At 34.4% G+C, this 26,918-nt stretch overlaps 1 protein-coding gene across 7 annotated transcripts in view; it reads right to left on the bottom strand.

Annotated features, from left to right (window-relative positions):
• The window catches only part of USP15 (ubiquitin specific peptidase 15), a 120,472-nt gene that overhangs the window by 44,029 nt on the left and 49,525 nt on the right, over positions 1 to 26,918 (bottom strand). For 4 of the 7 annotated variants that reach the window (XR_009617191.3, XM_060657086.2, XM_078449742.2 and 1 more), the window contains exons 6-7: positions 25,938 to 25,999; positions 7,382 to 7,468 (exon numbers count right to left, since the gene is read on the bottom strand). Coding sequence is in view for 5 of the 7 variants with exons in the window: in XM_060657086.2 (XP_060513069.1) it covers positions 7,382 to 7,468; positions 25,938 to 25,999 (149 nt within the window). In the remaining 2 variants the exon portion in view is untranslated. Of the gene's footprint in view, positions 1 to 50; positions 259 to 7,381; positions 7,469 to 25,937; positions 26,000 to 26,918 lie in introns of those variants that run through there. The other 3 variants (XM_060657082.3, XM_060657083.3, XM_078449743.2) reach the window with 3 other exon arrangements.

Here is a 26,918-nt window from a genome sequence, read left to right as displayed (position 1 = left end):
ATCCCATCAACAAAATCACTGCACACTATGCCACACCAACCAATACAAACCACTGTTATATCTTTCTACCCTTGATTAGCCGGAGCAGCTCCACAGCTTGCTCCATTCTTCATTGCTCCATCAAATTTAAAACATTCAGATTTTAAACACCACCCACAGCAATAAATCATCTCATTTATGTCCCTTTTACATCCTGCTACTGTAATTGAATGAGAACAGTAGAAACAGGAGTTGTGCTTTAGTTACAGGTGAGAGAAGAGATTTCCAAGGCCTCTGTGACATCACTGGTCTGATGCACTGAAGATTCTATTTATAGTTTCTATGCTAGGCCAGCAAAATCTAGTATTCAAATGCAGAAAAAAGCCTGGGCTGATCAAGGCTGCAAAATGAAATGATTCTACGCAAGTACATTCCAGTATTATTTGCCTTTTCTTTCTTCTGGCTTGTTAGAATGATGTAGTTTATTCAACTAGATGAATATAACCTTAGGATAATTTGGACTATCAGTAGAATAAATATTAATCTTAAAAACAAAGAGCCAAGTCATCTTCAACGTTAGGGAACCAGGGTAATTTTAGAAAGAACTAAGGAAAGTCAATCAATAAGTTAAATTGTCCTCTTTCTTTTTACATGTAATAAAAAATAATTCTGTGGAAAAGGATGGATTCTTCCTTAATTTTTAATAGGTTATTTTATAAAATATTTACAATGGACACTTTAGATTATTATTCAAAAGCATACTTTCAACCATAATTTTTTTTATTCATTAGAACAAACCTGAATGAGAATCAAGGTCATTGCTAAAAGCAAATGATGATTCAAATAAAAGAATACAGTGTTACAAATAAACATGATGAATCAGTAAACCTGACAATCCCAATTGGCTACACTTTATTCCTGGTATTCTTTTTTAAAAATAATTTTTACTTAAGATTTAAAATACTTTCTATTGTAGCTTCTATATTCTCACTTTTCTATTATAACACTTTAAGTGAACTATACTACTACCTGTTTTAACAAACCCTTTAGTAAAGACACACACACACACACACACACACACACACACACACACACACACACACCAAGCTAAACAGTTTAAACAAAAGTACCTCAACCAAAAACTAAACATACGATGCTAACCAACTAATACTTTTGCATTTTTAAGAGCATATCCCCCCCCCCACCAAATAAAAAGACCAACTCCAAGACTCAAAAAAGCAATATATCCTAAGATTAAAACAAAACAAAACAAAACAAAAAAAGAGGGCCCAAAGAAATGCAACCTTGATTAATTCAAATTCAGAATTTCTAGACTTATAACTATATTTACTTGTTTTAAACTAAAAAAAAGTATAAAACAAAAAACAAGCATCTTTTGGTTTTGTCAGATCACTAGCCTTATGATTCATATTTTATATGCCCAATAACTAATAAAGTACAAGACACCTATTAGCAATTCTTCAGTCAGTGACTGGTGATTGGATTATCAAATCTAACTTCTTCAAGGACATGTAACAAAAAGCTAAATTCTGTTTTTCTGTTAGTCCTATAAGTAGTGCTAAAAATCAAGGTCTCTACATACAAAAATGAAAGGTCTATATTTTCTATACATTCTACATGTTCCAGATATAAAACTATAATAGAATTTGAGCAGAGTATATAGGGAAAGTATGCTCAAATGCATGCTCATGCTTAGACGTGCGTGCGTGCATACACACACACACACACACACACACACACACACGAAAAGACTAAAAACACATTTACATGCATCTTCCTTAAGTATATATTCAGATATCTATCTCTGCCCACAAGTAATGTGAATGGATGCTGGAAGCTCTCCATCCCTGTGGCAACAGGATGGAATTTGCTAGGATAGGGATTTTTATTTACTGAGAAATGAACAAAAAACTTACTTGCAGAACAATTTTTTGGTTTTGTCTTAAAAAAATTTTTAACGTTTACTTTTGAGAGAGCGAGAGAGAGTGAGAGAGAGACAGAGTGTGAGAAGGAGAGGGGCAGAGAGAGAGAGAGAGAGAGAGAGAGAGAGAGGGAGAGAGAGGGAGAGGGAGAGGGAGGGGGAGGGAGAGGGAGAGGGAGAGGGAGAGGGAGAGGGAGAGGGAGAGGGAGAGGGAGAGGGAGAGGGAGAGGGAGAGGGAGAGGGAGAGGGAGAGGGAGAGGGAGAGGGAGAGGGAGAGGGAGAGGGAGAGGGAGAGGGAGAGGGAGAGGGAGAGGGAGAGGGAGAGGGAGAGGGAGAGGGAGAGGGAGAGGGAGAGGGAGAGGGAGAGGGAGAGGGAGAGGGAGAGGGAGAGGGAGAGGGAGAGGGAGAGGGAGAGGGAGAGGGAGAGGGAGAGGGAGAGGGAGAGGGAGAGGGAGAGGGAGAGGGAGAGGGAGAGGGAGAGGGAGAGGGAGAGGGAGAGGGAGAGGGAGAGGGAGAGGGAGAGGGAGAGGGAGAGGGAGAGGGAGAGGGAGAGGGAGAGGGAGAGGGAGAGGGAGAGGGAGAGGGAGAGGGAGAGGGAGAGGGAGAGGGAGAGGGAGAGGGAGAGGGAGAGGGAGAGGGAGAGGGAGAGGGAGAGGGAGAGGGAGAGGGAGAGGGAGAGGGAGAGGGAGAGGGAGAGGGAGAGGGAGAGGGAGAGGGAGAGGGAGAGGGAGAGGGAGAGGGAGAGGGAGAGGGAGAGGGAGAGGGAGAGGGAGAGGGAGAGGGAGAGGGAGAGGGAGAGGGAGAGGGAGAGGGAGAGGGAGAGGGAGAGGGAGAGGGAGAGGGAGAGGGAGAGGGAGAGGGAGAGGGAGAGGGAGAGGGAGAGGGAGAGGGAGAGGGAGAGGGAGAGGGAGAGGGAGAGGGAGAGGGAGAGGGAGAGGGAGAGGGAGAGGGAGAGGGAGAGGGAGAGGGAGAGGGAGAGGGAGAGGGAGAGGGAGAGGGAGAGGGAGAGGGAGAGGGAGAGGGAGAGGGAGAGGGAGAGGGAGAGGGAGAGGGAGAGGGAGAGGGAGAGGGAGAGGGAGAGGGAGAGGGAGAGGGAGAGGGAGAGGGAGAGGGAGAGGGAGAGGGAGAGGGAGAGGGAGAGGGAGAGGGAGAGGGAGAGGGAGAGGGAGAGGGAGAGGGAGAGGGAGAGGGAGAGGGAGAGGGAGAGGGAGAGGGAGAGGGAGAGGGAGAGGGAGAGAGAGAGAGAGAGAGAGAGAGAGAGAGACACAGAATCCAAAGCAGGCTCCAGGCTCTGAGATGTCAGCACAGAGCCCGATGCCGGGCTCGAACCCACAAACCAGGGGATCATGACCTGAGCTGAAGTCGGATGCTTAACCACTGAGCCACCCAGGCACCCCTTTTGTTTTGTCATTTAAAATTTGAATCCTTAAAGGATATCTACATTTTAGACTAAGTGACAGGATAAGTATAATTCTTGCTCAAAAACTGAAACAGTCTAGATGCTCAATGATAGTAATGAAAAGTGATAAATTTAAAATATGTTAATACTATATAGATTAGCCAGTTATAATCCACATGTTATGTGCTTTGTGAATCAAATATTAAAGTCATGGAAAATACCAAAACTAGCAGTTCTTAAACACTTCAACAAAGTCCTGGAAACCTGGGCCTAAAGATAGCCTCTGTTATCTTTCATGACTATTTTTTTCCTAGAGATTGTAAACTAATCCTTATCCTCTAAGGCTATGCTATTTTGCAAAAATAAATATGCCTGTAATCTTAATGGGAATTTTAGTACTTACTATATTATATAAATTCTGTATTATAAATTTATCACCCTAAATGAAGACACTGAAAAAAGTAAGTTGTTTTTTGGTAAAAGTGAGCTCTATCTATACAAATTTAAGACTGACTTTTCAATTAGCATTTACACTTGACACTATGAGCATTAAAAATCTATAATTTAATCCTCATAAGTACAATGATACCTATTTTGCAGTTAATGAACGATGCTTTCCAGAAGTAACTTGTAAAGAGCCATATGGCTGGCTAGCTCTGGCAGTCTCCAAAATCAAGTTCTTTTTCACAGTTTAATCTCTTACAGGGAGTCATTTCCATTTCAAATAAAAGAGCTTTAAATGAATTAACATAAAAATAGAAATGTGCTCTGATGTGGAATGCCACGAGTTGGAACAACACACACATTAAAAAGATTTTTTTAAAGGCAGTATTCTATCAAGGCAAATGCAGCAAGACAGAAAAATGCAGTGAACAGAAAGAAACTGGTGTATATTAAAAATGTACTTAAATTATAATTGAGGCAAAACCAAATACTGTATGTACGATCAGGCAAAATTACTACATCAGGGTGAACAACTGATTCTTCATAATATTAGTCTTTAGTAAAAGCTTTATTAAATTTATATGAAATAGTTCCAAGTATACTTTGTTACTATCTTTATGACCAATATCCTTATTTCTGGTAGTGAAAAATTTTATCTTAGTAATGTATCCATTTAATTCAAATCTTGAAACTGTAGATAGTTTCATATAAACTTGTAAGTCATAACTACTGATTTTCATACATAACTTTGTTCTTGTAGAATATCTCCATATACTTGAAGTTTCAAAAATGCAATTTATCTAAAAAATGTCATTAGCCTTTTTACATACTTTTAATTAAATAAAGCATGCTATTTCCATATGAAGCCTTAAGCCACTACTTATTTCTACAAGCTGAATGGGAAGAAATTTTATGTGAAATAATTTAGATAATTATGACGATATTAATTTAAATTCAAATATTAATTTAAAATAATCAAAATACTAAGTCAAATTAATGTAAAACATTTTTTTCCATTTTATAAATTTTGTTCCACCTAAGAAAAGTAAACTTGACTTTTAAGCGTGGTGGTAACTCATTAGCTATTTGCTATAAAAATTTCCTAATATGAAGGACTATTTTAGTGTCTAAATTAAACAACTATAAATACCTAAAAATATAACCTATCCATGGGAGGAGAATCATTAGTTAATCATATTTTAAACTTAAGAAAATCCTCCAATTACTCTCAGTATCTTCTGCAGTTAGAGGTTTTAAGATCCGATTGTAACATCATATTTTTACTACAGGAGGGAGATAAGACAAAAACAGAGACTCACCAGACCACATATACTAATAAGACGACTCCAGTCAAAAGGTCAAAATACAGTCTATGCTCAATACAGTCTACATACAATGTTAAAAGTCTCTCCAAAGAATAACTATAAACACATTATACCTGGAACTGCTTCTTTTACAGTAAATGTGTGAGCATCTCCAACTGGTAGAAATACAAGAAGTACTTTATCTCCTATGAAAAAATTACTTTGATGAATTTAATTAAAAGATACCATATAAAATAATACAAACCAGATTATAAGGGTATTCCCTTTCACTTTTTTGCCTGTGGACATACATTTTTAAACAGAAAAGAGCATACTAAACTGCAATACTGGATATTCATAGAGTCTCTGATATTTCACTATTACAATACAATGTAATGTTATTACACTATGGTACGTGTCTTTTTATAAACTACTAAAGGGGATGAATGTTTTAAATCTTGATACTCCGACTACTCCTTGCAAGAATAAGTATAATTACTTAATGCTTCCCAGTGAGACTGAGATGGAAAGAAGTGGATGGAGTTTTTTATGGTTTTCATTTGCACATTTCTAGTTAGTTGTGAATTTGAATATTTAAATGTTTATATATTTTACTTTATCTTATTTAATGTCTATTGATTTTTGAGAGAGAGAGAGAGAGAGAGAGAGAGAGAGAGAATATGAATGAGAATGAGCAGGGGATGGGCAGAGAGAGAGGGAGACACAATCTGAAGCAGGCTCTAGGCTCTGAGCTGTCAGCACAGAGCCGGATGTGGGGCTCGAACTCACCAGCAGTGAGACGAACTGAGCTCAAATCGGACGCTCAACCAACTGAGCCACCCAGGCACCTCTAAATGTTTATATATTTTAATTATTTTCTTTTTATTGCCAGCTGCATCATTGCCCAGTTTTCTACTTGTCTTAGAAAATTTCTCACTGATCTTTACAGCTTTGATATATTAAGAATATTTATCCTCTGCTATTTGTAGCAAGTATTTTTGCCATTTATTTGCCTTTCATTTTTTATATGCTTAACAATTTAAGTCAATTTAATATAAAGTTTTACAAAGAAATTCTCAATCGTGATCCAATTTTCCAAACAACATTTCCTGGATAATCTGCCCATTCCCCATTAGTCTACAATGTTTTCTGATCACATTAAATTCTTTTATGTATAAAGGGCTGTTTCTGGACTGTCTTTTCTATTTCATTGATTTGTAGATGTTATTCTTGGGTCACTACTATGCTGCTTGAAACCTTGTATCTTTATAACAGGTTGTCATTATTTAGTACGGTTAATCCTTTCTCATTTTCCTTTCCAAAATTACTTTGGGTATTCTTACACATTTATAATCTAGATGTACATTAAAATCTTTTTGTCAAGCCCTCTCCCCACCTTAAATATGAATTTTAAGGTCAAATGAATTTAACCTATAAATTCATTTAATGATGTTATTTTAAATATTATTTCACAAATAGCCTATTCTTTTCAAATTAATTCTTTGGGAAACCAGATGCCCTTTATGAACTGGCCAAACAATGCAAATATTTAACTACATAAATACAGTCAACCTAAAAAATAAACGACAATGTAATGTATATATTCAAAAAATAAAACAAGGATAAAATTGTCTAGATTAAAGGTTTTCCCCTAATTTGACTGAAACACAAACAATAAAAGGTTTCTTTTTATCCTTTTCTAGAAAACAGAAACCAAGCCAGTTTTCAAGGTAATACACTCATGTCAGATGTTATAGTGAAGTCCAAGTGATTTTTAACCTTTTTTCTTATGGCCATACAACACACACTTTCACGCAACTCTTACAAATTCCAAGATTGTGAATATTATTCATGATGGGGCAAAGGAATTGTTTCTCTAAACTTTTTAAAGAAAAAGTGATTGCCTGTTGATGAACGTGAAAATCTGTGTATGCTTTCCAGGTGAGAATCACTGATACACACTTTTAAAAAATACTACATATTGTAGGTCAGTGACATCTGAAATTTACACTTCCTAAAAAATCGAGTTCTAACAGACTTCTATATAAATTTCAATAATTAGCGTTTAAAATGTAAAATTATGAAAGTACTTTATTTCTCTTTTTGTGAATTACTATAGTGTATGTATTAAAGAAGTTTATAACTGTGCTTTCTTTCTTGTAAAGTTACTCCTAGAAGAAGTGATCCGTAATTTAAAAAAAAAATCAATTTTAGTGCATTAAGACTTTATCCTAAATTTTAGATACAAGAGATTTTTTGCAACCACAATAGGGCGATCGATTAAACAAAGAGTTTTTAAGATTCAGTGCTTACTTTCTGTTGTTGATGTTGTTATAATTATTTGACAGAGATGAAGGAGAGATCTTTGGTAAAGCTGAAAAATTGGATGCACCTGGGGACCTTTAAAAATATGAAAATGTTAAATTAGATAAAAAATGCTGAATTTTGAAATTAATTATGAAATAAAGAAAAGACAGATGACAATGTATGTAGTAAATGAATGCTGGAAAACAGATTCATGAGCAAAATCACTGTATATCCTTTGTTTTTCTATTTCCTATGTACTCTTTCATATAAAAAATAATGGTACAAAAGGGAACTATTTTCAAAAGAAATTTACCAAATTAAATATACAACTTGATATTTATTATTCCTATATATCTATTGACTCAGTACACCCATTTCTGAGTTCAAGTAACCATTTTTAATATTTTACAATCAATAATTTCATTAAATGAGTAGAATTAAAATACCAGTTTTTTAAAGGAAGCACATAAAAGCAATCCAATTTGTGTCCCAGTGGGTACCATGGCATTCTAATTATACACAACAATGATACAGGTATCTGAGAATTTAACAATTCTTTAACATCTAAGGCAATAGGGACAGAATAGCATAAAAGAATTCAAAACTAAATCCCAAGAAGTAATTTTTGGCCAAAGTTATCTCTGCAAAAACTGAAAGGACATACATCTGACTATATATTACACACCTCATTAATTCAGAATCTTTTTGGAGAAATCTCAATTACTAATGGCTTTTAATCAACCAATATGCTTTAAAGGCATAACTTATAATCACAAATCCATTACATAGGAATGATTACTTTCTTAAAGATTTAATTTCCCTTGTAATTTTGTTAATAATTTTATTTTATGAGGTAACATCTAGTCTATGAGCTGTAAAAAGCTAACTTTCAGTTCAGCATCTCAGTCATCATAAATTCTAAATTAGTGAGGTCCAAAGTGAGTAGTTTTAAAAAATTCTTTTATTTCCTTTACTTAGGTGCTAATGAACAATGAAATGGTCAATGGGCAGGAAAGTATATCTACAGAATCTGTTTGAAGTCTATAAATTTTAGGTGATTTGGATTTCACCTAATCTATATACTTGCAACATATTTTGGAGAATAAATTTTGGGCAAAAAAATGTCTTACACACAAAAATTTCATTTATCTTTTGAGGTTTTGTATATTATGAAATCTTGGTAAAGATTTTTTTCTCATTTTAAAGGTGCTTCTTTTTGTTGATACAGGTTGTATATAGGTAGATTACATTAAGTGAGACTTCTATTTAGAAGCCTTTCTGACAGAAGATCTTACAAGATATTATTTTACCGTGCTTAAGTTAAAAACATAAAACACAATCAGCCAAGTTTTAATATAAAAGAGAGAACACATCTAAAATGTTATTTAATATTTTAAGGTACTAGTTTTTAAATATTAATAGAAATATAGAAGTATCCTGGCATTTTTGCTTTCATGTTAAGAATGCTAAATTAGCTAAGTAAAAAAACCCCCGAGTTGATTAGAGATTGAGTTATAATGAATTAAAGGAAGTTAATTTTTCAAAATGTGATCCATTTACTGCATTTTAGTTTAATTCACTTCAATTTTTCAGAAACACAGAAATAAACTGAAATGTTCTCTTAAATTTTACTTGCAATAAAATTTTTGAAAATAAAGACTCATTACTGTGTCCAATAAAGTGGCTGAGGCACATATTTTTTTTTTCCTTTTTCTGCCCATCTCTCCCCCTTTTTATTATTCATTAGCAACTCTATCCAAGGATAATACTAGAAGTTTCTATGAAATTCACTGAAACACTCAAAACATTTATTAAGTGACTACTATAAGCCTTGCTCTTGGTAAATACTAGGAATACAAGGAGAGACACAGTTCTTGACCTCAAATAGCTCACAATCTAATGGGAGAAAAAGACACATAAGCAAAGTAACTATAACATAGTGCAAGTCCTGTCACAAATTTCAAAATTATAACAAAATATAAAATTTTGTGGGTAGTAAAATGAAGTGATTCAAAATGATGTGCAGAGTTGGAGGGAAAGGTAGAAACTGGACGTGAGAGTCCTCCAGTAGAAAGAACAGCACATGCAAATGTATGGGACTGTAGAAACCATGATGTGCTTAGGGAAGTATCAATAAATTCAGTTTGGCTTAAAGAACAGGAAGCAGGTAGTGACAGGAACAGAAGTTAATAAGGTAGGCATGATAATAAAAGACTTTTATATTCTATGAAGGAATTTACTTTATTTCATTATGCTGGGCATGTTAAAAGTTTGGAAGAATGTGTATCTACACAATCAGATTTGTATTTTAGATAGCTAATTCATGAGAAAAAGAAAGAAGACTGAGAGATCATTTAGGAAACCAGAGGTGATTAATAAAATTAATAAAGAATGGGGCTAAGACTATTGAGTGGGCAAGGGCAACATGTCTTGGATGTTTAGGAAGTGGTTCTCAATGGACCCTTAGAGGGTCGCACAATTCTTTCAGAGTGTACATCTATGAAGTCAAAACTATTTTCATAATAACTTCAAGGTGCTATTTAAGTGTTATTTGACCTTTTTCATGGGTGGATATTTGCAATGATAGCGCAAAAACAATGGTGGTGAAACTGCTGACACCTTAGCATGAGTTAAGGCAGCAGCACCAAATTATAGAGTCATTGTATTCTTCACTGCCCCTTGCAGTAGAAAATGGTCATTTTCACTTAAGAATATCCATGTTGAAAAAATAGAAAATACTGATTTTATTAAATCTTGACCCTTAAATACACTTCTTTTTACTATTATGCGACCAACTGGAAAGTCTGCAGAAAGCACAAAGGTTCTATACTGAAGTAACATGGTTGTCATGAAGAAAAAGACTTGCATAATTATTTGAATTTCAAGCAGAACTAGCAACTCTTTTCACAGCAACATTCTTTCACATAAAAGGCTATATGGTAGAACATCTTCTCAAAAATAAATGAAGGGAGCCTATCACTTCAAGGAAAACAAAGTATTTGTTGCCAATGATAAAGTTCAAGTGATCATATAAAAAACAGAATTTTGTAAAACTTGACTTTGCCACCATGAGGCTTGACAGCTTCCCACTACTTGTAAGATTGGTAACGTTTTAACAAATGTGATTTAAAAATATTGTAGAATGAAATATGTCATTAATTTGGACGGTCTGCATAACTCAATTAGTATTTTCCAACTACATCAAGTTACACATGATATATATTTCTTAAGTTTATGTATTTATTTAGAGAGAGAGGAGAGAGAGAGATCATAAGCAGGGGAGGGATGGGGGCAGAGGGGGAGAGGGGGAGAGGGGGGGGAGGGAGGGAGGGAGGGGGAGGGAGGGAGGGAGAGAGAGAGAGAGAGAGAGAGAGAGAGAGAGAGAGAGAGAATATCCTAAACAGGCTCCACAATGTCAGCACAGAGTCAAATGTAGGGCTTGATCTCATGAATTGTGACATCATCACCTGAGCCTCAGATGCTTAACTGACTGAGCCACCCAGGCGCCCCTACACATGATAGATTTTTAAAATAACAGTATAAAAAGTTCACTGATAAGATTTCAGTTTCAGATTCCACATTCCGATTAAACTTTGATCATTAAACTACCACTGGTTGAGTTCAGATGTGGTAGCAATTATTTGAAATATTTCTCTCTGTTCTACCTATCTGTGTGAGGCTCAGTATTCTCTATGTACTTCAACCCAAACAATGTATCACAATAAACTGAATGCAGAAGCACATAGAATTTAGCTGTCCTCTATTCAGATATTAAATAAATTTGCAAAAATGTAAAACAATTCCACTCTTCTCAGTACAATTTTTTTGTTTTGAAAGTTATTTTTCATAAAAATATTACTTATGTAAAGATACAATAGTTTAGTATTATTTTTAAATAAATATTTAAAAATTTATTTTTTATTTCTAACCCATATAAAAGAAGTTCTTTGGGTCCTTAATAATTTTTAAGAATGTAAAGGGGTATTAAGATCAAAATATCTGATTTAGGAGGTAGAATGTGCAAGACTGCTAACTAATTAGGTGAAAAGATTGAAGTTGAAGGAGGAATTCAAGATGGCTCTGAGATGGTACCTGAAGTAGGGAATACAGGACATGGATATAGATTAGGTTGAGGGAATGGGGGAAGGTGGGATAAAAAAGATTGTAGGTGAATCTTATATGGCAAAACCTATACCACATTTAGAAAAAGTCTGGAATTCAGAAGAGAGCTCTAGGCTAGAAATACAGAATGGGATGTTTGTGTGGGTTTGAGCTGAGGGACAGAATTAGCGTAGTCTATCCACTGATTTTGAGAATCTATTATGGTACAAAAGGAGGGATCATCTGATGGAAATTTGTGAAGTATCAATGCATTGAAGTTGTGAGCAGAGCTGCTGCATATAGACAATGAAGCTGTACATTGCACAATTCCAAGGAGGTCCTTTCACAGAGAGATTACAATGTGGAAAATGACCAAAAACTGTGCAGTACACAACCCACACAAGCAAACATGGCAGTCATGGAAAGGAAGAGCACCAGCCAGCCAGAGAATTGGTTAGAAAAAGTGAAAACACTCTTGAATCATAGACTCAAATTAAGAGAATTTCTTTAGGAGATAGTTAACAAAAAGAAGTATTACAGAAAGGTCAAATAAGATGAAACAAATGAGAAAAAGTCAAATGAGAACTTTGTTATACTCTTAAATGAGTGGCAAGGAATAATTAAGTACTACCTTTAAAAAAATTTTTTTAGGGGCGCCTGGGTGGCTCAGTCGGTTAAGCGTCCGACTTCGGCTCAGGTCATGAGCTCACGGTCCATGAGTTCGAGCCCCGCATCGGGCTCTGTGCTGACAGCTCGGAGCCTGGAGCCTGCTTCTGATTCTGTGTCTCCCTCTCTCTCTGACCCTCCCCTATTCATGTTCTGTCTCTCTCTGTCTCAAAAATAAATAAAAGTTAAAAAAAAAAAACTAAAAAAAAAAATTTTTTTTTTAATGTTTATTTATTTTTGAGAGGAAAGAGAGAGAGACAGCATGAGTGGGGGGGGGGGGGGGGGGGAGGGGCAGAGAGAAAGAGGAAGACACAGAATCAGAAGCAGGCTCCAGGCTCTGAGCTGTCAGCACAGAGCCCAATGTGGGGCTCAAACTCACAGACCATGAGATTGTGACTGGAGCTGAAGTTGGATGCTTAACCGACTGAGCCACCCAGGCATCCCGTAAGTACTAGTTTTTTAAAGTTGACCAACAAAGGAAAAAAAAAATAAAGAATGGTATTTGGAGTAAGTTTACAGTTTTTGTTTTTATTTTTGTTTTTAAAGAAAGGATAGATTTATATTTATAGGCTGGGGGGGAAGATGACACTGGAAAAGAAAGAAAAGAATGAATTACTGTTACTTCTTACTATACATGTCTGCAGAGGCAAGGGAAATAAAAGCAAAAATGAACTATTGGGACTTCATCAAGAAAAAAACTTCTGCACAGTGAAGGAAACAATCAACAAAAAAAGTAACTGACAGAATGGAAGATATTTGCAAATGACGCATAAGATAAAGGGTTAATATATAAAATCCATAAAGAACTTATCAAACTCAACACCACCAAAACAAATACTCCAGTTCAGAAATGGGCAAAAGACATGAACAGACACTTTTCCAAAGAAGACATCCAGATCGCTAACAGACACATGAAAAGATGCTCAACATCACTCATCATCAGGGAAATACAAATCAAAACCACAATGAGATACCACCTCATACCTGTCAGAATGGCTAAAATGAACAACTCAAGAAACAACAGATGTTGGTGAGGATTCAGAGAAAGGGGAACCCTTTTGCACTGTTGATGGACTGCAACTGGTGCAGCCACTCTGGAAAACAGTATGGAGAGTCCTCAAAAAATTAAAAACAGAGAGGCGCCTGGGTGGCTCAGTCAGTTAAGCATCCGACTTCGGCTCAGGTCATGATCTCACTGTTTGTGGGTTCGAGCTCTGCATTGGGCTCTATACTGACAGCTCAGAGCCTGGAGCCTACTTCGCATTCTGTGTCTCCCTCTCTCTCTACCCCACCCCTACTCTCACTTTGTCTCACTCTATCTCTCAAAAATAAATAAACGTAAAAAAAAAATTAAAAAATTAAAAATAGAGCTACCCTACAACCCAACAATTGCACTACTAGGTATTTATCCAAAGGTTACAAAAATGCTGATTTGAAAGGGCACATGTGCCCTAATGTTTACAGCAGCACTCTCAACCACAGCCAAATTATGGAAAGAGCCCAAATGTCTATCGACTGACGAATGGATAAAGAAGATGTGTGTGTGTGTGTGTGTGTGTGTGTGTGTGTGTGTGTGTGTGTGTATAATGGAATATTACTTGGTGATCAAAAAGAATGAAATCGTTTTTTGCAACAATGTGATGGCAATAGTCTATTATGCTAAGTGAAATAAGTCAGTGAGAGAAAGAAATATCATATGATTTCACTCATATGTGGACTTTAAGAAACAAAACAGACGAACTTATAAGGAAGGGAGATAAGATAAAAACAGAGAGGGAGGTGAACCATAAGAGACTCTTAAATACAGATCTGAGGTTTGCTAGAGGGGTGTTTGTGGGGGGATGGGCTAAATAGGTGATGGGCATTAAGAAAGGCACTTGTTGGGGATGAGCACGTCTACTCCTAAAACCAATACTACACTGTATGTTAACTTGAATTAAAAAAAAAAGTTTTAATGTTTATTTTTGAGAGAGGGAGTATGAGTAGGGGAGGGGCAGAGAAAAAGGGAGACACAGAATTTGAAGTAGGCTCCAGGCTCTTAGCTATCAGCACAGAACCTGATGTGGATCTCGAACTCCCCAACTGTGAGATGGTGACCTGAGCCGAAGTTGGATGCTTAACTGACTGAGCCACATAGGAACCCCTAACTAGATTGAATTTAAACAAATAAATTAAAAAAATAAGAATGAATTACTGTTAACTAAGTGCCTACTATATGTGTGGTAGTATGGTAGGCATTTATACATATGTAGAAGGGAGGAGATAGTGAAAGAAAAAGCAAGGTCTAGGAAGCATTGGGATATGCTCTATTTGGGATAAATAGCATTGGTAGAGAGATTGCTCTTAAAAAGCATAATGATCAGAAGAAAGAGAAGGATAGATGTGGTCCACAGGTAAAGCTAAAGTATATCAAGACTTTTAAAATGCCATTATAGACATTACTGATAAATGTTAACAGATCACTTATTTATTCTAATTCCAGCTTCTGACATAAATTATACATAGCCCAATCTAGCTAACATTTGTGGAGTTAATTTAGGGGTTGACTAGTCAGTCTGTGGATTATAACCAGAGCTCTTGAGATCTATTTCTTTTAAGTAATTTAGAAATTACACCGTTCCTCAGCAACCCTGCTCTAGTTGGATTTTTAAGGAGAACAGAGAGGAAAAAAAAAGCGCTTAGAATATCACTCATAGATTAGATACTAAGCCAGTAACCTAGTGTTAAACTAACTTTGGCTAATTTGGGCTAGGTATAATATAAAATAGGGATCCAAGTCTTAAACAAGACAGAAAACAGTAAAACATCAATTTAACTGAAATTATTTAATGAAGACAGAAATTCAAACTTCATGCCTGACAAATATAGTATCTGAACTGCCCTACTTCAAACTGGAGTTTCAACTAAAAGCATGCAATTCAAGGCTAAGTTGAACTTCTTCCTTCAACAGAAAAATACAACTTGATAAATTACCTGAATATTCTTGATAAATTAACTTAATAATTAAATTACATGAAAACCATGTAATTTAAAAAACCATTTTGAGCAACCAAAATATGGAGATGTTAAGTTTGAACGCTGACATTGCAAAACAATGAAAGATTTTATAGTTATTTTCAAATCTGACATAAAAGAACCCCATGTTGTAAAATCTAACATCGTAAAACAAAAATTATCTTATTAAGAAAAACAAGACCAATTTTAAACTTTCCCCATTTCTTTTAATTTCTTTTTTAGTGTTTATTTATTTTTGAGGGATAGAGCATCAGCAGGGGAGGGGCAGAGAAAGAGGCAGACACAGAATCCGAAGCAGGCTCCAGGCTCCAGGCTCCAGGCTCCAGGCTCCAAGCTGTCAGCAGAGAGCCCGACGCGGGGCTCAAACTCATGATTCGTGAGATCATGACCTGAGCTGAAGTCGGCTGCTTAACCCAACTGAGCCACCCAGGCACCCCTCCCCATTTCTAAAGATAAGTTCTTGGAGAAAAAGAAAAGTTTAAATCTCTCTAAAAATTAAACACTTTTACTGTTGCAAGATACAGATTAATTCAATTCAACAAGCATTTGCTGTGTGCCTCTCCTATGACAGGCAGGGTATTAGATATTTAAAGATAAATGGAAGAAAGTTTAAGGGAATTTATGTATAAATTGGTTCTCATGACTTTATTTTTGTTCCTTATTTTGACTACCAATGGTACTTACAACATAAAACATTCCACTTAAAAATAAAATTACAGTTACTTTCCTTTAGTCATTATGAATCCCAGTACCAAAACTGCAACCCATTTTTTTCAACTTATTATAGAAACTTCCAAATATATGCAAGTCCTCATGTGCCCAGTATCAGATCTTAGCTTCAAAAATTAACATTCTGCCACTTTTATCTGTATCCTCTCAGCCTCCTTTCCCCATGTTTTTGCTGGACTATTTTAAAGCAAATTCCAGACATTTATAATTTCACCTGTATATATATAATGGAATATTACTCAGCAATAAAGAAGAACGAAAGCGTGCCATTTCTAACAACATGAATGGAGCTGGAGTGTTTTATGCGAAACAAAGAAAGTCACAGAAAGACAAATACTATATGATTTCACTCATATGTGGAATTTAAGAAACAAAACAGATGAACATAAGGGGAAAAAAAGAGAGGCAAACCATAAAACAAACTCTTAACTACACAGAACTATAGAGAACAAACTGAGGGTTGCTGGAGGAGAGGTGGGCAGTGATGGATATCAAGGAGGGCACTTGTTGAGATGAGCACTGGGTGTTCTTTATAAGTGATCAATCTCTAAATTCTACTCCTGAAGCTAATATTACACTATATGATAACTGTAATTTAAATACAAACTTAAAACAAACAAAAATTTATAGTATAGATCTCTAACCCACAAGAGATACGATACCAGTGCCAGTCCCAATTGAACAGTCAGTTCATGTTCCCTTTTTTCTCCCCAGTTGGTTAGTTTGAATCGGGACCCAAATCAAGTCCATATATTTGCAGATCAATTTTGAGAACTTCAAAAGCCCTTACTTGCTCCCACCAGCTAACTTCTCCTCTGGCTTCACCTTACTGTGACTAAGTTTAGTTTACATTTGAGTGATTTCTGTATCTATTCATATAGTTAACACTGACTTATACATGTTACCATAAATTGCTCAAATCTTTTTTGGAACCAGGGAACAAAAAAGAATATATCCAATAATTATATGTGAGTACCTGTGAATATTAAGCATCTATACGAGAACTGTAAACTTAATATTCATTTATGCATGAAATACACTAAATTTTCTAACTTCAATTAATGGCTTTTAAATAACTGGACACTAGGGGGCGCCCAGGTAGCTCAGTTGGGTGAACGATGGACTCTTAATTTCTGTTCAGGTCATGATCTCAGGGTTCCTGAGTTCCAGCCTCATGCCAAGCTCTGCCCTGGCAGCATGGAGGGGATTCTCTCCCTCTATCTACCCCTCCCTTACTCATGCTGTCTCTCTCTCAAAATAAATAAATAAAACTTTTAAAAATTTAAATAAATAAATATCTGGACACTAGTTAACATAAACTTGACTGTGACCATGCTGTTTGGCAAAACTTGGGAGACATGGTATTGGTACTAGATTATATATTATTTTTCCAGAACAGGAAGCTGGTACAGTGTTTAGAGGAAGGAAATATTTATTTAGTCCATGTGCATTTTCAGCATGTCAAAGGAGTGTATATATACACTCAAGGTCTTAATGGGTGTTTTATTAAAATGAGAAACCTCAAAGTACAGTTATGAGGAGTGTATTTATGTGTAGGCACAAGCATTTCCAAAAAGAATTTAGAATTTGGACATCTAAAATAACCAGAAAAAAGCTGCTTATTGATAACCAGCAGCACACAGGAACTTCATTCTAACATCATTATGATGCCTATCTTTAGGTGACAAATACCTAAGAAAGATGTATATATTCAAATAACAAAAAGATTTATATATAGTTTCTCTTGGAACACTGCCTTTCCAACCAATTTACCCTCTTAGTTATCTTTCTTCTGTCAGTACATTTCATGGTGAGTGATTTGATCTATACAGGCTGTTCCATTTTCTGACTATTCAATTCCTCTTTCCCTATCATCTATTTCTTATTCCCAACATACTGTTTCCACTTGTCAAATACACAGAAAATCTCTTTTGTTCCCCATCCCTCTCCCCAGTCTCTGCATCACTTAGCAATGCTGACCATTCGCTACCTTCTGAAAGTGTTTCTCCTTGTTCTCTTCGATATAATATGTTCCCAGTTTTCCTAAATGTTCAGGATTACTCTATTTGATCTTTTTGTTTTATATCATTTCTTAAGGACCTCCTTTAAAATTCAGTATTTAGTTCTTTACATTTTTTATTAGATAATTCATATATGCTTATATTTCTCACTTCCAGGAATAGAACTCTGCACCTGCAGTTATTACTCTCCAAGCTTTGGTTCCTGATCTTTAACTGCATACTAGGCAGTTTTGTTTGGCTGTTCCATTATCTCAACTTAAAGTCTTGGAAAAAGTCACTGTATGTCTCTTACTGAAGGAGAACAAAATAGGAACAAAATAAAATGATATAAAGCATGCAAGAAAACTTACAAAAATTCAAAACGTCTTAAAAATTGACAACAAACTGCAGATTTTGGAATACTACCCTAGATTTCTGGCTCAGAGCTTACATTTTAAATAGAAGACACATTATTAATTTAAAATATGTGAATATAAATGAATGGACAAGGAATTGAAAGCTGGCTTATGAGCCATTCTCTCAACTCCCACAAACTCAAATCATTCAACCCCCTACTTTGTGTTTGAACAAGGTTAAGATTGGTAACAAGTTTGTATACTTTCATAGAAACTTTGAGGGTGCACTTTCTGTGAATGCTAATAACTATGGCTTGTTTAGTACCCAAACAGAACTGTAATAACCAAATCTGTTTCAAATAAGCAGAACCTATCATGTACAAATACTTAAAAAGTCTCAGTACAATTTGTTAAAATGAAACCAATACTTTACGTGGTAAGAGTTTCCTAATATTTATTTTAATAATATTCAGTCAAATAGGTCTATGCACCATTTCTGAATCCATTTATACAGTTAATGTTCTATTATTAAGCAAATTGGGCTTAATCATTCTCTAAAAAGTTCTAAAGAATTATGCATTTTTTGAATGTATTTAAACGAATACAGATTTGAAACCGATAGTGTACAAAAACAAAAACAATACTGCAGAGTCACGTAGGTGTTTTTATTATTTATCTTGGGCAAAAAGTAGTATGCAATAGTTTTATTTATAAAATGCTCCCTCTCGCCAAGCAGAGCACTCAGGGACAGAGTGCTGTAAAAAAAAAAAAACTAATATGGCACCAGATTAAGTTTATACTTAGTGTTTTGGTCACCAATTTGGAATTTGTTAATTAGAACAAAACAGATGGCCGAAAGACAATGTATGAGTGAGAACTAACTTAGTTTTCCATTTGAGTATTTTTGGCCTTTCATGCATTATCTAGTTGATTTTGGATTCTTTCTCTGGATGTTTTCTTAGCCCATGAAAACTGGCTTTCACAATCATCAATAACACTTAACTTTTATTCACCCGATACTTAATCAACATGCCTTTTATCAATATTTGTGAGCAATTACTGAAAATACCTGAATTAAATCAGTTTCTTGGGCTGCTCTCACAAGAATTTTATTTCAGTAAAACTGTAAAATTTGGATCTTTTCATTTCTATAATATTAATAATCTCAAAACCATTCTTTGAAATAACTATACCTAAATAAAACCATACAGAAAAAACTTGCATAATTTTTGAATGAATTCAAAATTTAATAAAGTTGTACTTCAGAAGCTATGGCTAAGGAAAAAAGTATTATGTTTAAACAAACTGGAAAGTGAGGGATCATCTGTTGGTCAGGTTTCTCTTCTTTTTAGGAACTTCTATACTTTTACAATTTATCTACTGTAAAATAATTTTTTAGAAATACAAGATTTAACTAACTATATATCTTCACCTGAATAATTACACTATGTACCTGATGTCAACATCTTTAGAAAATAAATGGTCAAATTTAACAGAACAGAAAACTGTGGGTTAAAACTTCTCTAAGGTATTATTAGAAAAGATTGTGTTTTTAGAGGTTGTAAGAAATCAGCAAAACTAGATGAGAAGTGCAAGTTCTGAAAAAACTAAGCACTTAGTTTTTAAAATATAACATAAATATGAAGTTGAAAATTTCAAATCACATGCTGGTATCTAGCAGAAAAATCCAGATGGAAAACTCTTGAGTATTTTTTAGGTAGGTTTAGATTTCTAACACGGATTTTGGGTTATTTTAGGGTATATGCATTTTTATAACTGCAGGACTACATATTTTAAACAAAATTATATTTTACCCTTAACATTTCTTAATATTTAGCATTTCTTCTCAATCAAGTAGCATAAGAATTTAGCTTCAGCTGAGGATATACAGGCTCAATTATGATAAAAATGGGCTCAGGACAATTTTAGGACATTCAGAGCACTTTAGTTCCTGTTTTCAGTGGTGTAGTAAAGTCAGACAATTAGATACTAACATGCTTTCTCTCAACAAACATATGCTTACTATAATGGTATTTTCTTGTTCATAAGCAGCACCTAAATGAAGATTCCTGGGCCCACCATAAAGATTTATCTTCTGCTTATCTGGGGTGAAGACCTTGGAAGCTGCCACCTATGGTGTCCCACACAGTAAATATTAAGAAACATTACCTACAGAATATCTCAAAGTGTGATCCTTAGACAAACAGCATTAGAATCACCTGTGAGCTAATTAGAAATGTTAAATTCAGGAGCTCCACCCAGCTCTACCAAATCAGAAATTCTGAGGATGGGGCCTAGGAAACCATATTTTAACAAATTTAACAGATGATTCTTCCTTCTATCACCCTATTACAACTTTAATGTTTTCCCCTCGACTTTTGATGCTCTATGTAGGAACCGGTTATGTGGTAAGCAATATGAACACCAGAAAAATCCAGGTTAGTGATGTTTATTAGAACTAGCATCTTCACACCATCTTGAGGACTAGGAGTTGTCTCCTGCCAGATATAATGGCAATAGAATGTTCTACACATTAATATGCTGAAATTTCTCTTGAGGGCCTAAAGATTATAGGCTCTCTGCTGGAGCTGAATTTGTTTAAGTTATATGTGCTTATAATGTGACTTCAATGAACACAAAGAATTCTACTTTTCAAAGCTGGCATTTGCCCAGAAAAAACAATGTGCATCCTCACTTTACTTATACATATAAAAGAAGTGATAATTCCTTCATCTTTTTTCTTCCTAATCTGTACTCCTATTTTCCTCTATACTAGGTGCTTTCTCTATGCTCTTAAATATTATAATTTTATGTAATATGTTCTGCTTTGTTTTAAATTTATGTAAATGGTACTTAATTAAAATCTCATTTTGTTTTTTCTTTTCTCTCAACTGTATATTTATTTTAAAACTTACCCAGTTTTAAAGATCTTGTCATTGTGTACTTCTACCTGCCGCTCTGGTATTCCACAGCATACCATCACTCGTTTTAGCTAGGCTGCCTCCAAATCCCCACTACCAGCAACAATGCAGCTACACAGCTTGTATCTTCAGGGACCTGCATAAAAATTCCCCTGAGTGCTGGGTCAGAGGGATTAAACAATTCCTGATTTCGGTGACACCGACTGGTTTATAGAATGGCAGTTCTAGTGAACACTCCCACCACTGGTTCATAACGCTTCTCCTACAACCCTTCAAAACTCTGTATTAGCTATCTTTTACATTTTTGTCATTTTGGTGGCTGTTAGGTTGTACCTCGTGCGTCAAGCTTTCTGATTACAAGTGAGTTTGCATATCTCTTCATCTGCCTGTCAGCAATGGAGCTTCCCCTTCTTTAAACTATTCATATCTTTCAGTTATTTTTTAAAAGATTTTTGCTTTGTTTCTGTTAATTTATAAAAGTTCTTTGTACATTAAGGTATTATTCTCATGTAGGTTTTAGATATTAAAAAAACTGACACTTGACTTTTTACTTTCATTTATGGTTCCTTTAACAGAAATACTTAATTTTGATGTAATCAAACCCACTAATTTTCACATTATGTTCTCTGATTCTTAAAATATAGATATTTCCTGAAATTTCTTATTAGCTTTAAAGTTTTACATTTCATATTTGAGTATTCCTTCTGGAGTTGGTCTTTATAAATAATGTGTAAGCTGGTGATCCTGTTTTTCTCCAAACAGCTAGTTTTCCTAATAAAATCTAAGCATCTACCTGCTTTAAGCAACCTGTTTCTCATTGCCTAGTGGTGCCACTTACCAAGTTCTCATATTTACATGAGCGTTTTTTTTTGAGCTCATTAATTTATTCCAGTGTATTTGCCTTTCTTTTGTTAGCATCATACTATTCTCATTATTATGGCTTTGTAGTAATTCTCACTATGTAGTAGGCTCAGAGTTTCCTTCCTCTTCTTTGTCAAAAGTGACTTAGCTAATCCTGGACCTTTACTGGGATATGTTAATTTTAGAATGAGTTTGTGAAGTTTCTCAAAAAACAAAACAAAACAAAACAAAACAAAACAAAACAAAACAAAACTCAGGATAGAATTTTTAACAGGAGTCAGTGACAGAATAGATTTCAAGAAACAGGTATCATCAGATTAAAACACACAGTACATGATAATCCTTTGTCTTCTAATAGGTTAGTTATTTACCATGAAGGTTTTATGCATTCCTAATTAGGTTAATTTTTGTTATACTATTTTCTGATTGGGTTACTTATGGAGTATATACTAATGATATTTGCAGGGGTCAGGAACCTATGGCTCACAAGCTAACTCCAGTTTGCCACATTTTTCTGTAAATAAAGTTTTACTGGAATACAGCCATAACCGTTTGTTGACATAATGTCTATGGCTGCTTTCAAGCTCTACTGGCAGAGTTATAGTTAAGTCAGAGACCATATGGCTCACAAGCTAAAATATCTAGTTCTTTATTAAAAAGATTGCTGACCTCTGGGTATAAAAAACACATTAATTTTTACAAATTAATCTTAAAGAATCTTGCTGAATTTTCTCAGTTCTAATAGCCTGCTGATGGGTTTTGGGTTTTACATAGATGACTGTATCATATGCAAATAGTGAATTTTTTCTCTCACTTTGAATCTTACTTGGTTTGTGTTCAAAATGTCTCAATATAATTTTTGCTACAGACTTTGGGTATACAGACTTTATTAAATTAGGAGAATTTCCTTTTATTCTTAGTTTTCTGAGAGTCTTTTCATACACTGATGCTAATTTCAAAAAACACATTTTTTTTTTTTTTTTCATTCTAATGAACTATCATTGGGCAATTTAGGACATTCTGTTATATGGTATTAGGCATATTTTATAGTAAATGGATACTAGATCATAGGCTATAGTATATAATGGATACTATATAACATACAGTAATAGACACTATAATATATATATATCATGTATATATACTATATATATATGTATAATGTTTTCATGCTTTAACATTTGGGTTCTGTGTTAAAATACTGGGTGATTCAGTGAAGAATGGAACTCTTAACTAAGCACATTTCTAGTACAGTACTTTCATTCACCAACATTTTTTATGTCTATGTTGTTAGGTATTATATACGAGAAATTGTGTTTTCTCTTATAGAAGGACTTCAGCTGTTTAATAAAAATGGTATTGTGTGCTAGCAAATAGGGAAGAAAAGAAAATACATAGTTTTATCTTTCAAGTGAAAATAATTTTAAGTAGAAAAGATCTCTAAATCCTTAGAACTCATGGTATTTCTTAAGGCACAAGCAACTTTGAAATTTCAAAAATTATTTAAAGCTGTTAACAAATACATAACAATCTAACAATAAGCTAGAAAAAAGAACATTTATCTTGATCTAAAGACTAAAAGTAAATATTCACAAAGAAAACCTTTCTAACTTCTAAGCTTCATCAATCAAGAAATTTACAATTATCTACCATGTGCTTTCAATATCTTCTTATTCTAAGTTCTACCCTTATATTACACCCTACTAAGTGGGAGTAATAATAAAATCTAATTAATATACTTAAGTGGTCTCATAAAAAATTTAAATAAAAAAACTTCACAAGATAAAAAGGACAGAGAGCCACTCATTAAAGATGCATTTTAGTTTTAAAGATAAAAATTAAGTACCAGATCATTTTTCTCTTTTATTTGCGAGGTTAACATTTAATAAATTATTTTTAATTTACTTAAGAATCATTATTTTAAGTATTTCAAACTATAGGTTTATAATCCCTTATGAAAATTCTGAAATTTCAAAAGCTCTGAAAATGTTTAAAATATTTCACAATTCACTTGAGGGAAACCTAACCTAAACTGATATTAAACTATTTATAGTCCTTTATCCTACTTAGTGTGAATATTTGCTAAGATTAATGTGTTTGGTTAAGAAAGTCCCCTTGGATTCTACAGATATACTAAAATAATAGGCACCATATTATTTTCAAAGGTTTGAAAAGTCTAAAATTGAAATACAACTGGCACTAAGTGTTTTCGATAATGTAGTATAAAACTGATCATTCTAAAACCTTTACAAATATTTTCTCCCAATCGGTTTGTTGTGTTTTCACTCTGTTTATTGTTTCCCTTACTGTGCATAAACTTTTTAGTTTGATGTAGTCCCATTTCTCTATTATTGCGTTTGTTGCTTATGATTTGCTGTCATATTCAAGAAATCACTGCCTGGACAGATGTCATGATGCTTTCCCCCTAAATTATCTTCTTGGAGTTTTATAGATTCACGTCTTAGTTTTAAATCTTTAAACCACATATTTGATAAGGGGATAATATCCAAGATATACAAGGAATTCCTACAATTCCATGGCAAAAAAACAAATAACCAGATTAAAAAGTGGGCCTAGGACTTGCATAAACATTTCTCAAAAAGAAGGCATACAAATAGTCAATAAGTACAGATGCGCAACATCACTAATTGTTGGGGAAATGCAAATCAAAACCACAATGAGATATTACCTCATACCTATTAGGATGGTTACTATCAAAAGAACAAATGATAACAAGTGCTCATAGGATGTACAGAAATTGAAACACTGGTACAGTGTTGGCAGAAACATATAATGATACAGCTGCAATGGAAAACAGTACAAAGGTTCCTCAAAAAATTAAAAATAGAAGTACAATCTGATCCAGAAATCTCACTTCTGGGTATATATCCAAAAGAAACGAAATCATCTCAAAGAGATATCTCCATTCCCCTGTTCACTGCAGTACAATTCCTAAGATAGGAAAACAACCTGAATGTCTATAGATGGATGAATGGATAAAGAAAATGTGGCACATACTGCAATGAAATATTATCCAGACTTTTTTAAGGAAGTAAGACTGTGTTAAGTAAGGAAATCCTGCCATATATGATAACTTGGATGAACCTGGGGACATTCTGTTAGGTAAAATAAGCCAATCCCAGAAAGACAAAAACTGCATGATTCCACTTACATGCGATATCTAAACTTGGTCAAATACTCATAGAAACAGAGAGTACAAGGATGGTTGCCAGGGGCTGGGGGGAAGGGAGAAATGGGAAATTACTGTGCAATAGAAATAAAGTTTCAGTTATACAAGATTAAGAAATTCTAGAGATTTACTACACAACAATGTGCCTACAGTTAACAATACTGTACTGTGCACTTAAAAAATTTGTTAAGAGGGTAGATCTCAAATTAAGGGTTCTTACCATGTTCAAACAAATGTTAAAACGATTTCTAATTCTTTCATCCTTCCTTCATTTACCATCAAAAGCAATTCTTATACTCCTCTATCTCTACTTGTGCTTTTATATTCTAAAACATTTAAATACAAATATTAACTTTATGTCAGACTCATTTTGATAGTGTTCTTTAACAGATACTTTTAAAAGAAATCACAAAAAGCTTGAAAAATAGTAAACAAAATGTTTAATAGTGATTTGATGTATTAGACAATGTAACAATATTTATAACATATGTATATTGTACCTTATTCTAAAAGAGATCCAAAATGGAAGGCTTTTTAATTATAGCATATTAATTTAAATGCAAACTTAGAAAACATCTATAATGGGAATAAAATATTTAAATATAAAGTAGGTATATATACTTGCAATGTACAATTAGGTATCTTCTATCATTCTGGATTTTGTTATCTGAAATCAAAGGCTTTAAGATCATGCAATCAGCCATAAAAAGTGGGAGCACTTACTTAGGAGCAGAAGGACCCCTGGGCCAAGTTCCATCTTCATTTTTCTGTTCTATCACTAACACCTGTAAATATGACACAATAAAAGAGTGTTTTTCCTTAACTCTGAAGTTAAGATAGCTTTAGAAGATTAGGTGAGTACACTAAGAAACTAAAGTAACTCTGGGGATTAAAGGACACAGTAGACAAGGTGAAGAGGTATTTGAATTTTGATTCCAAAGCTGGGCAATATAAATAGAATATAAATTCCTTGAGTTTAGGGAGTATATTTTTTATTTCTTTTCTATTTATAGGTTGTGACATAGTAAGTACCATGCAAAAAAACCCAGATGCTCAAAGAAGGTCAAAGTTGTTAAACATACTGATATATAAACTTAGCTATCATTACGCAAATCCTGGAAAATAGCCCCACAGATAATTCCAAATTACAGGTCACACGTAATTTATTTGGGGCTTTAAAATTTGTCTTTATTTACGTTATCACTATGTAAGTTATAGAATCTTTTAATTCTATATGTATAAATGATAGAGTCACACTTGTGAGATTCAGACTCAAGTTCTTTATTGCAGCATGGTAAAGGCAGACAGAAATCAATTCTAATAAATGTAAAGTACAGGGCATGGGAACTATGCTTTATTCTAAAACATGTCAGAATCCTCCCCCTTATCTGCCAGTCTAAAAAGCCTTTCTTCCAGTTTTTGCTATGGGTGAATCTGTGCAAAGAAGAAAAACTAAGCAAAAATAACTAAATTAGCAAAAGAAGCATGTGATTTATCAATACGTTAATAACCAAATTTCCATGGGAGAACTATAACATAGAAAACATGTCTTCAAGTAAACTCAAGCATTACAAATTGTGAATACATCCTACATAATCACCTTCAACTCTTTTTCTTGAAATTGCAATTTTGTAACCTACTCTACATACTCTCAGTAAAATACTTTTGTGGACTGTATGTTTCAGGCCATTTGTAAGTTGGCAT

Source organism: Panthera onca, chromosome B4 (genome assembly GCF_046562875.1).
Source record: "Panthera onca isolate mPanOnc1 chromosome B4, mPanOnc1 haplotype 2, whole genome shotgun sequence".
In the NCBI taxonomy this organism is placed as follows: Eukaryota; Metazoa; Chordata; class Mammalia; order Carnivora; family Felidae; genus Panthera; species Panthera onca.
Note: the sequence above shows the minus strand (reverse complement) of the source record. Positions and strands in the feature narration are given on the sequence as shown.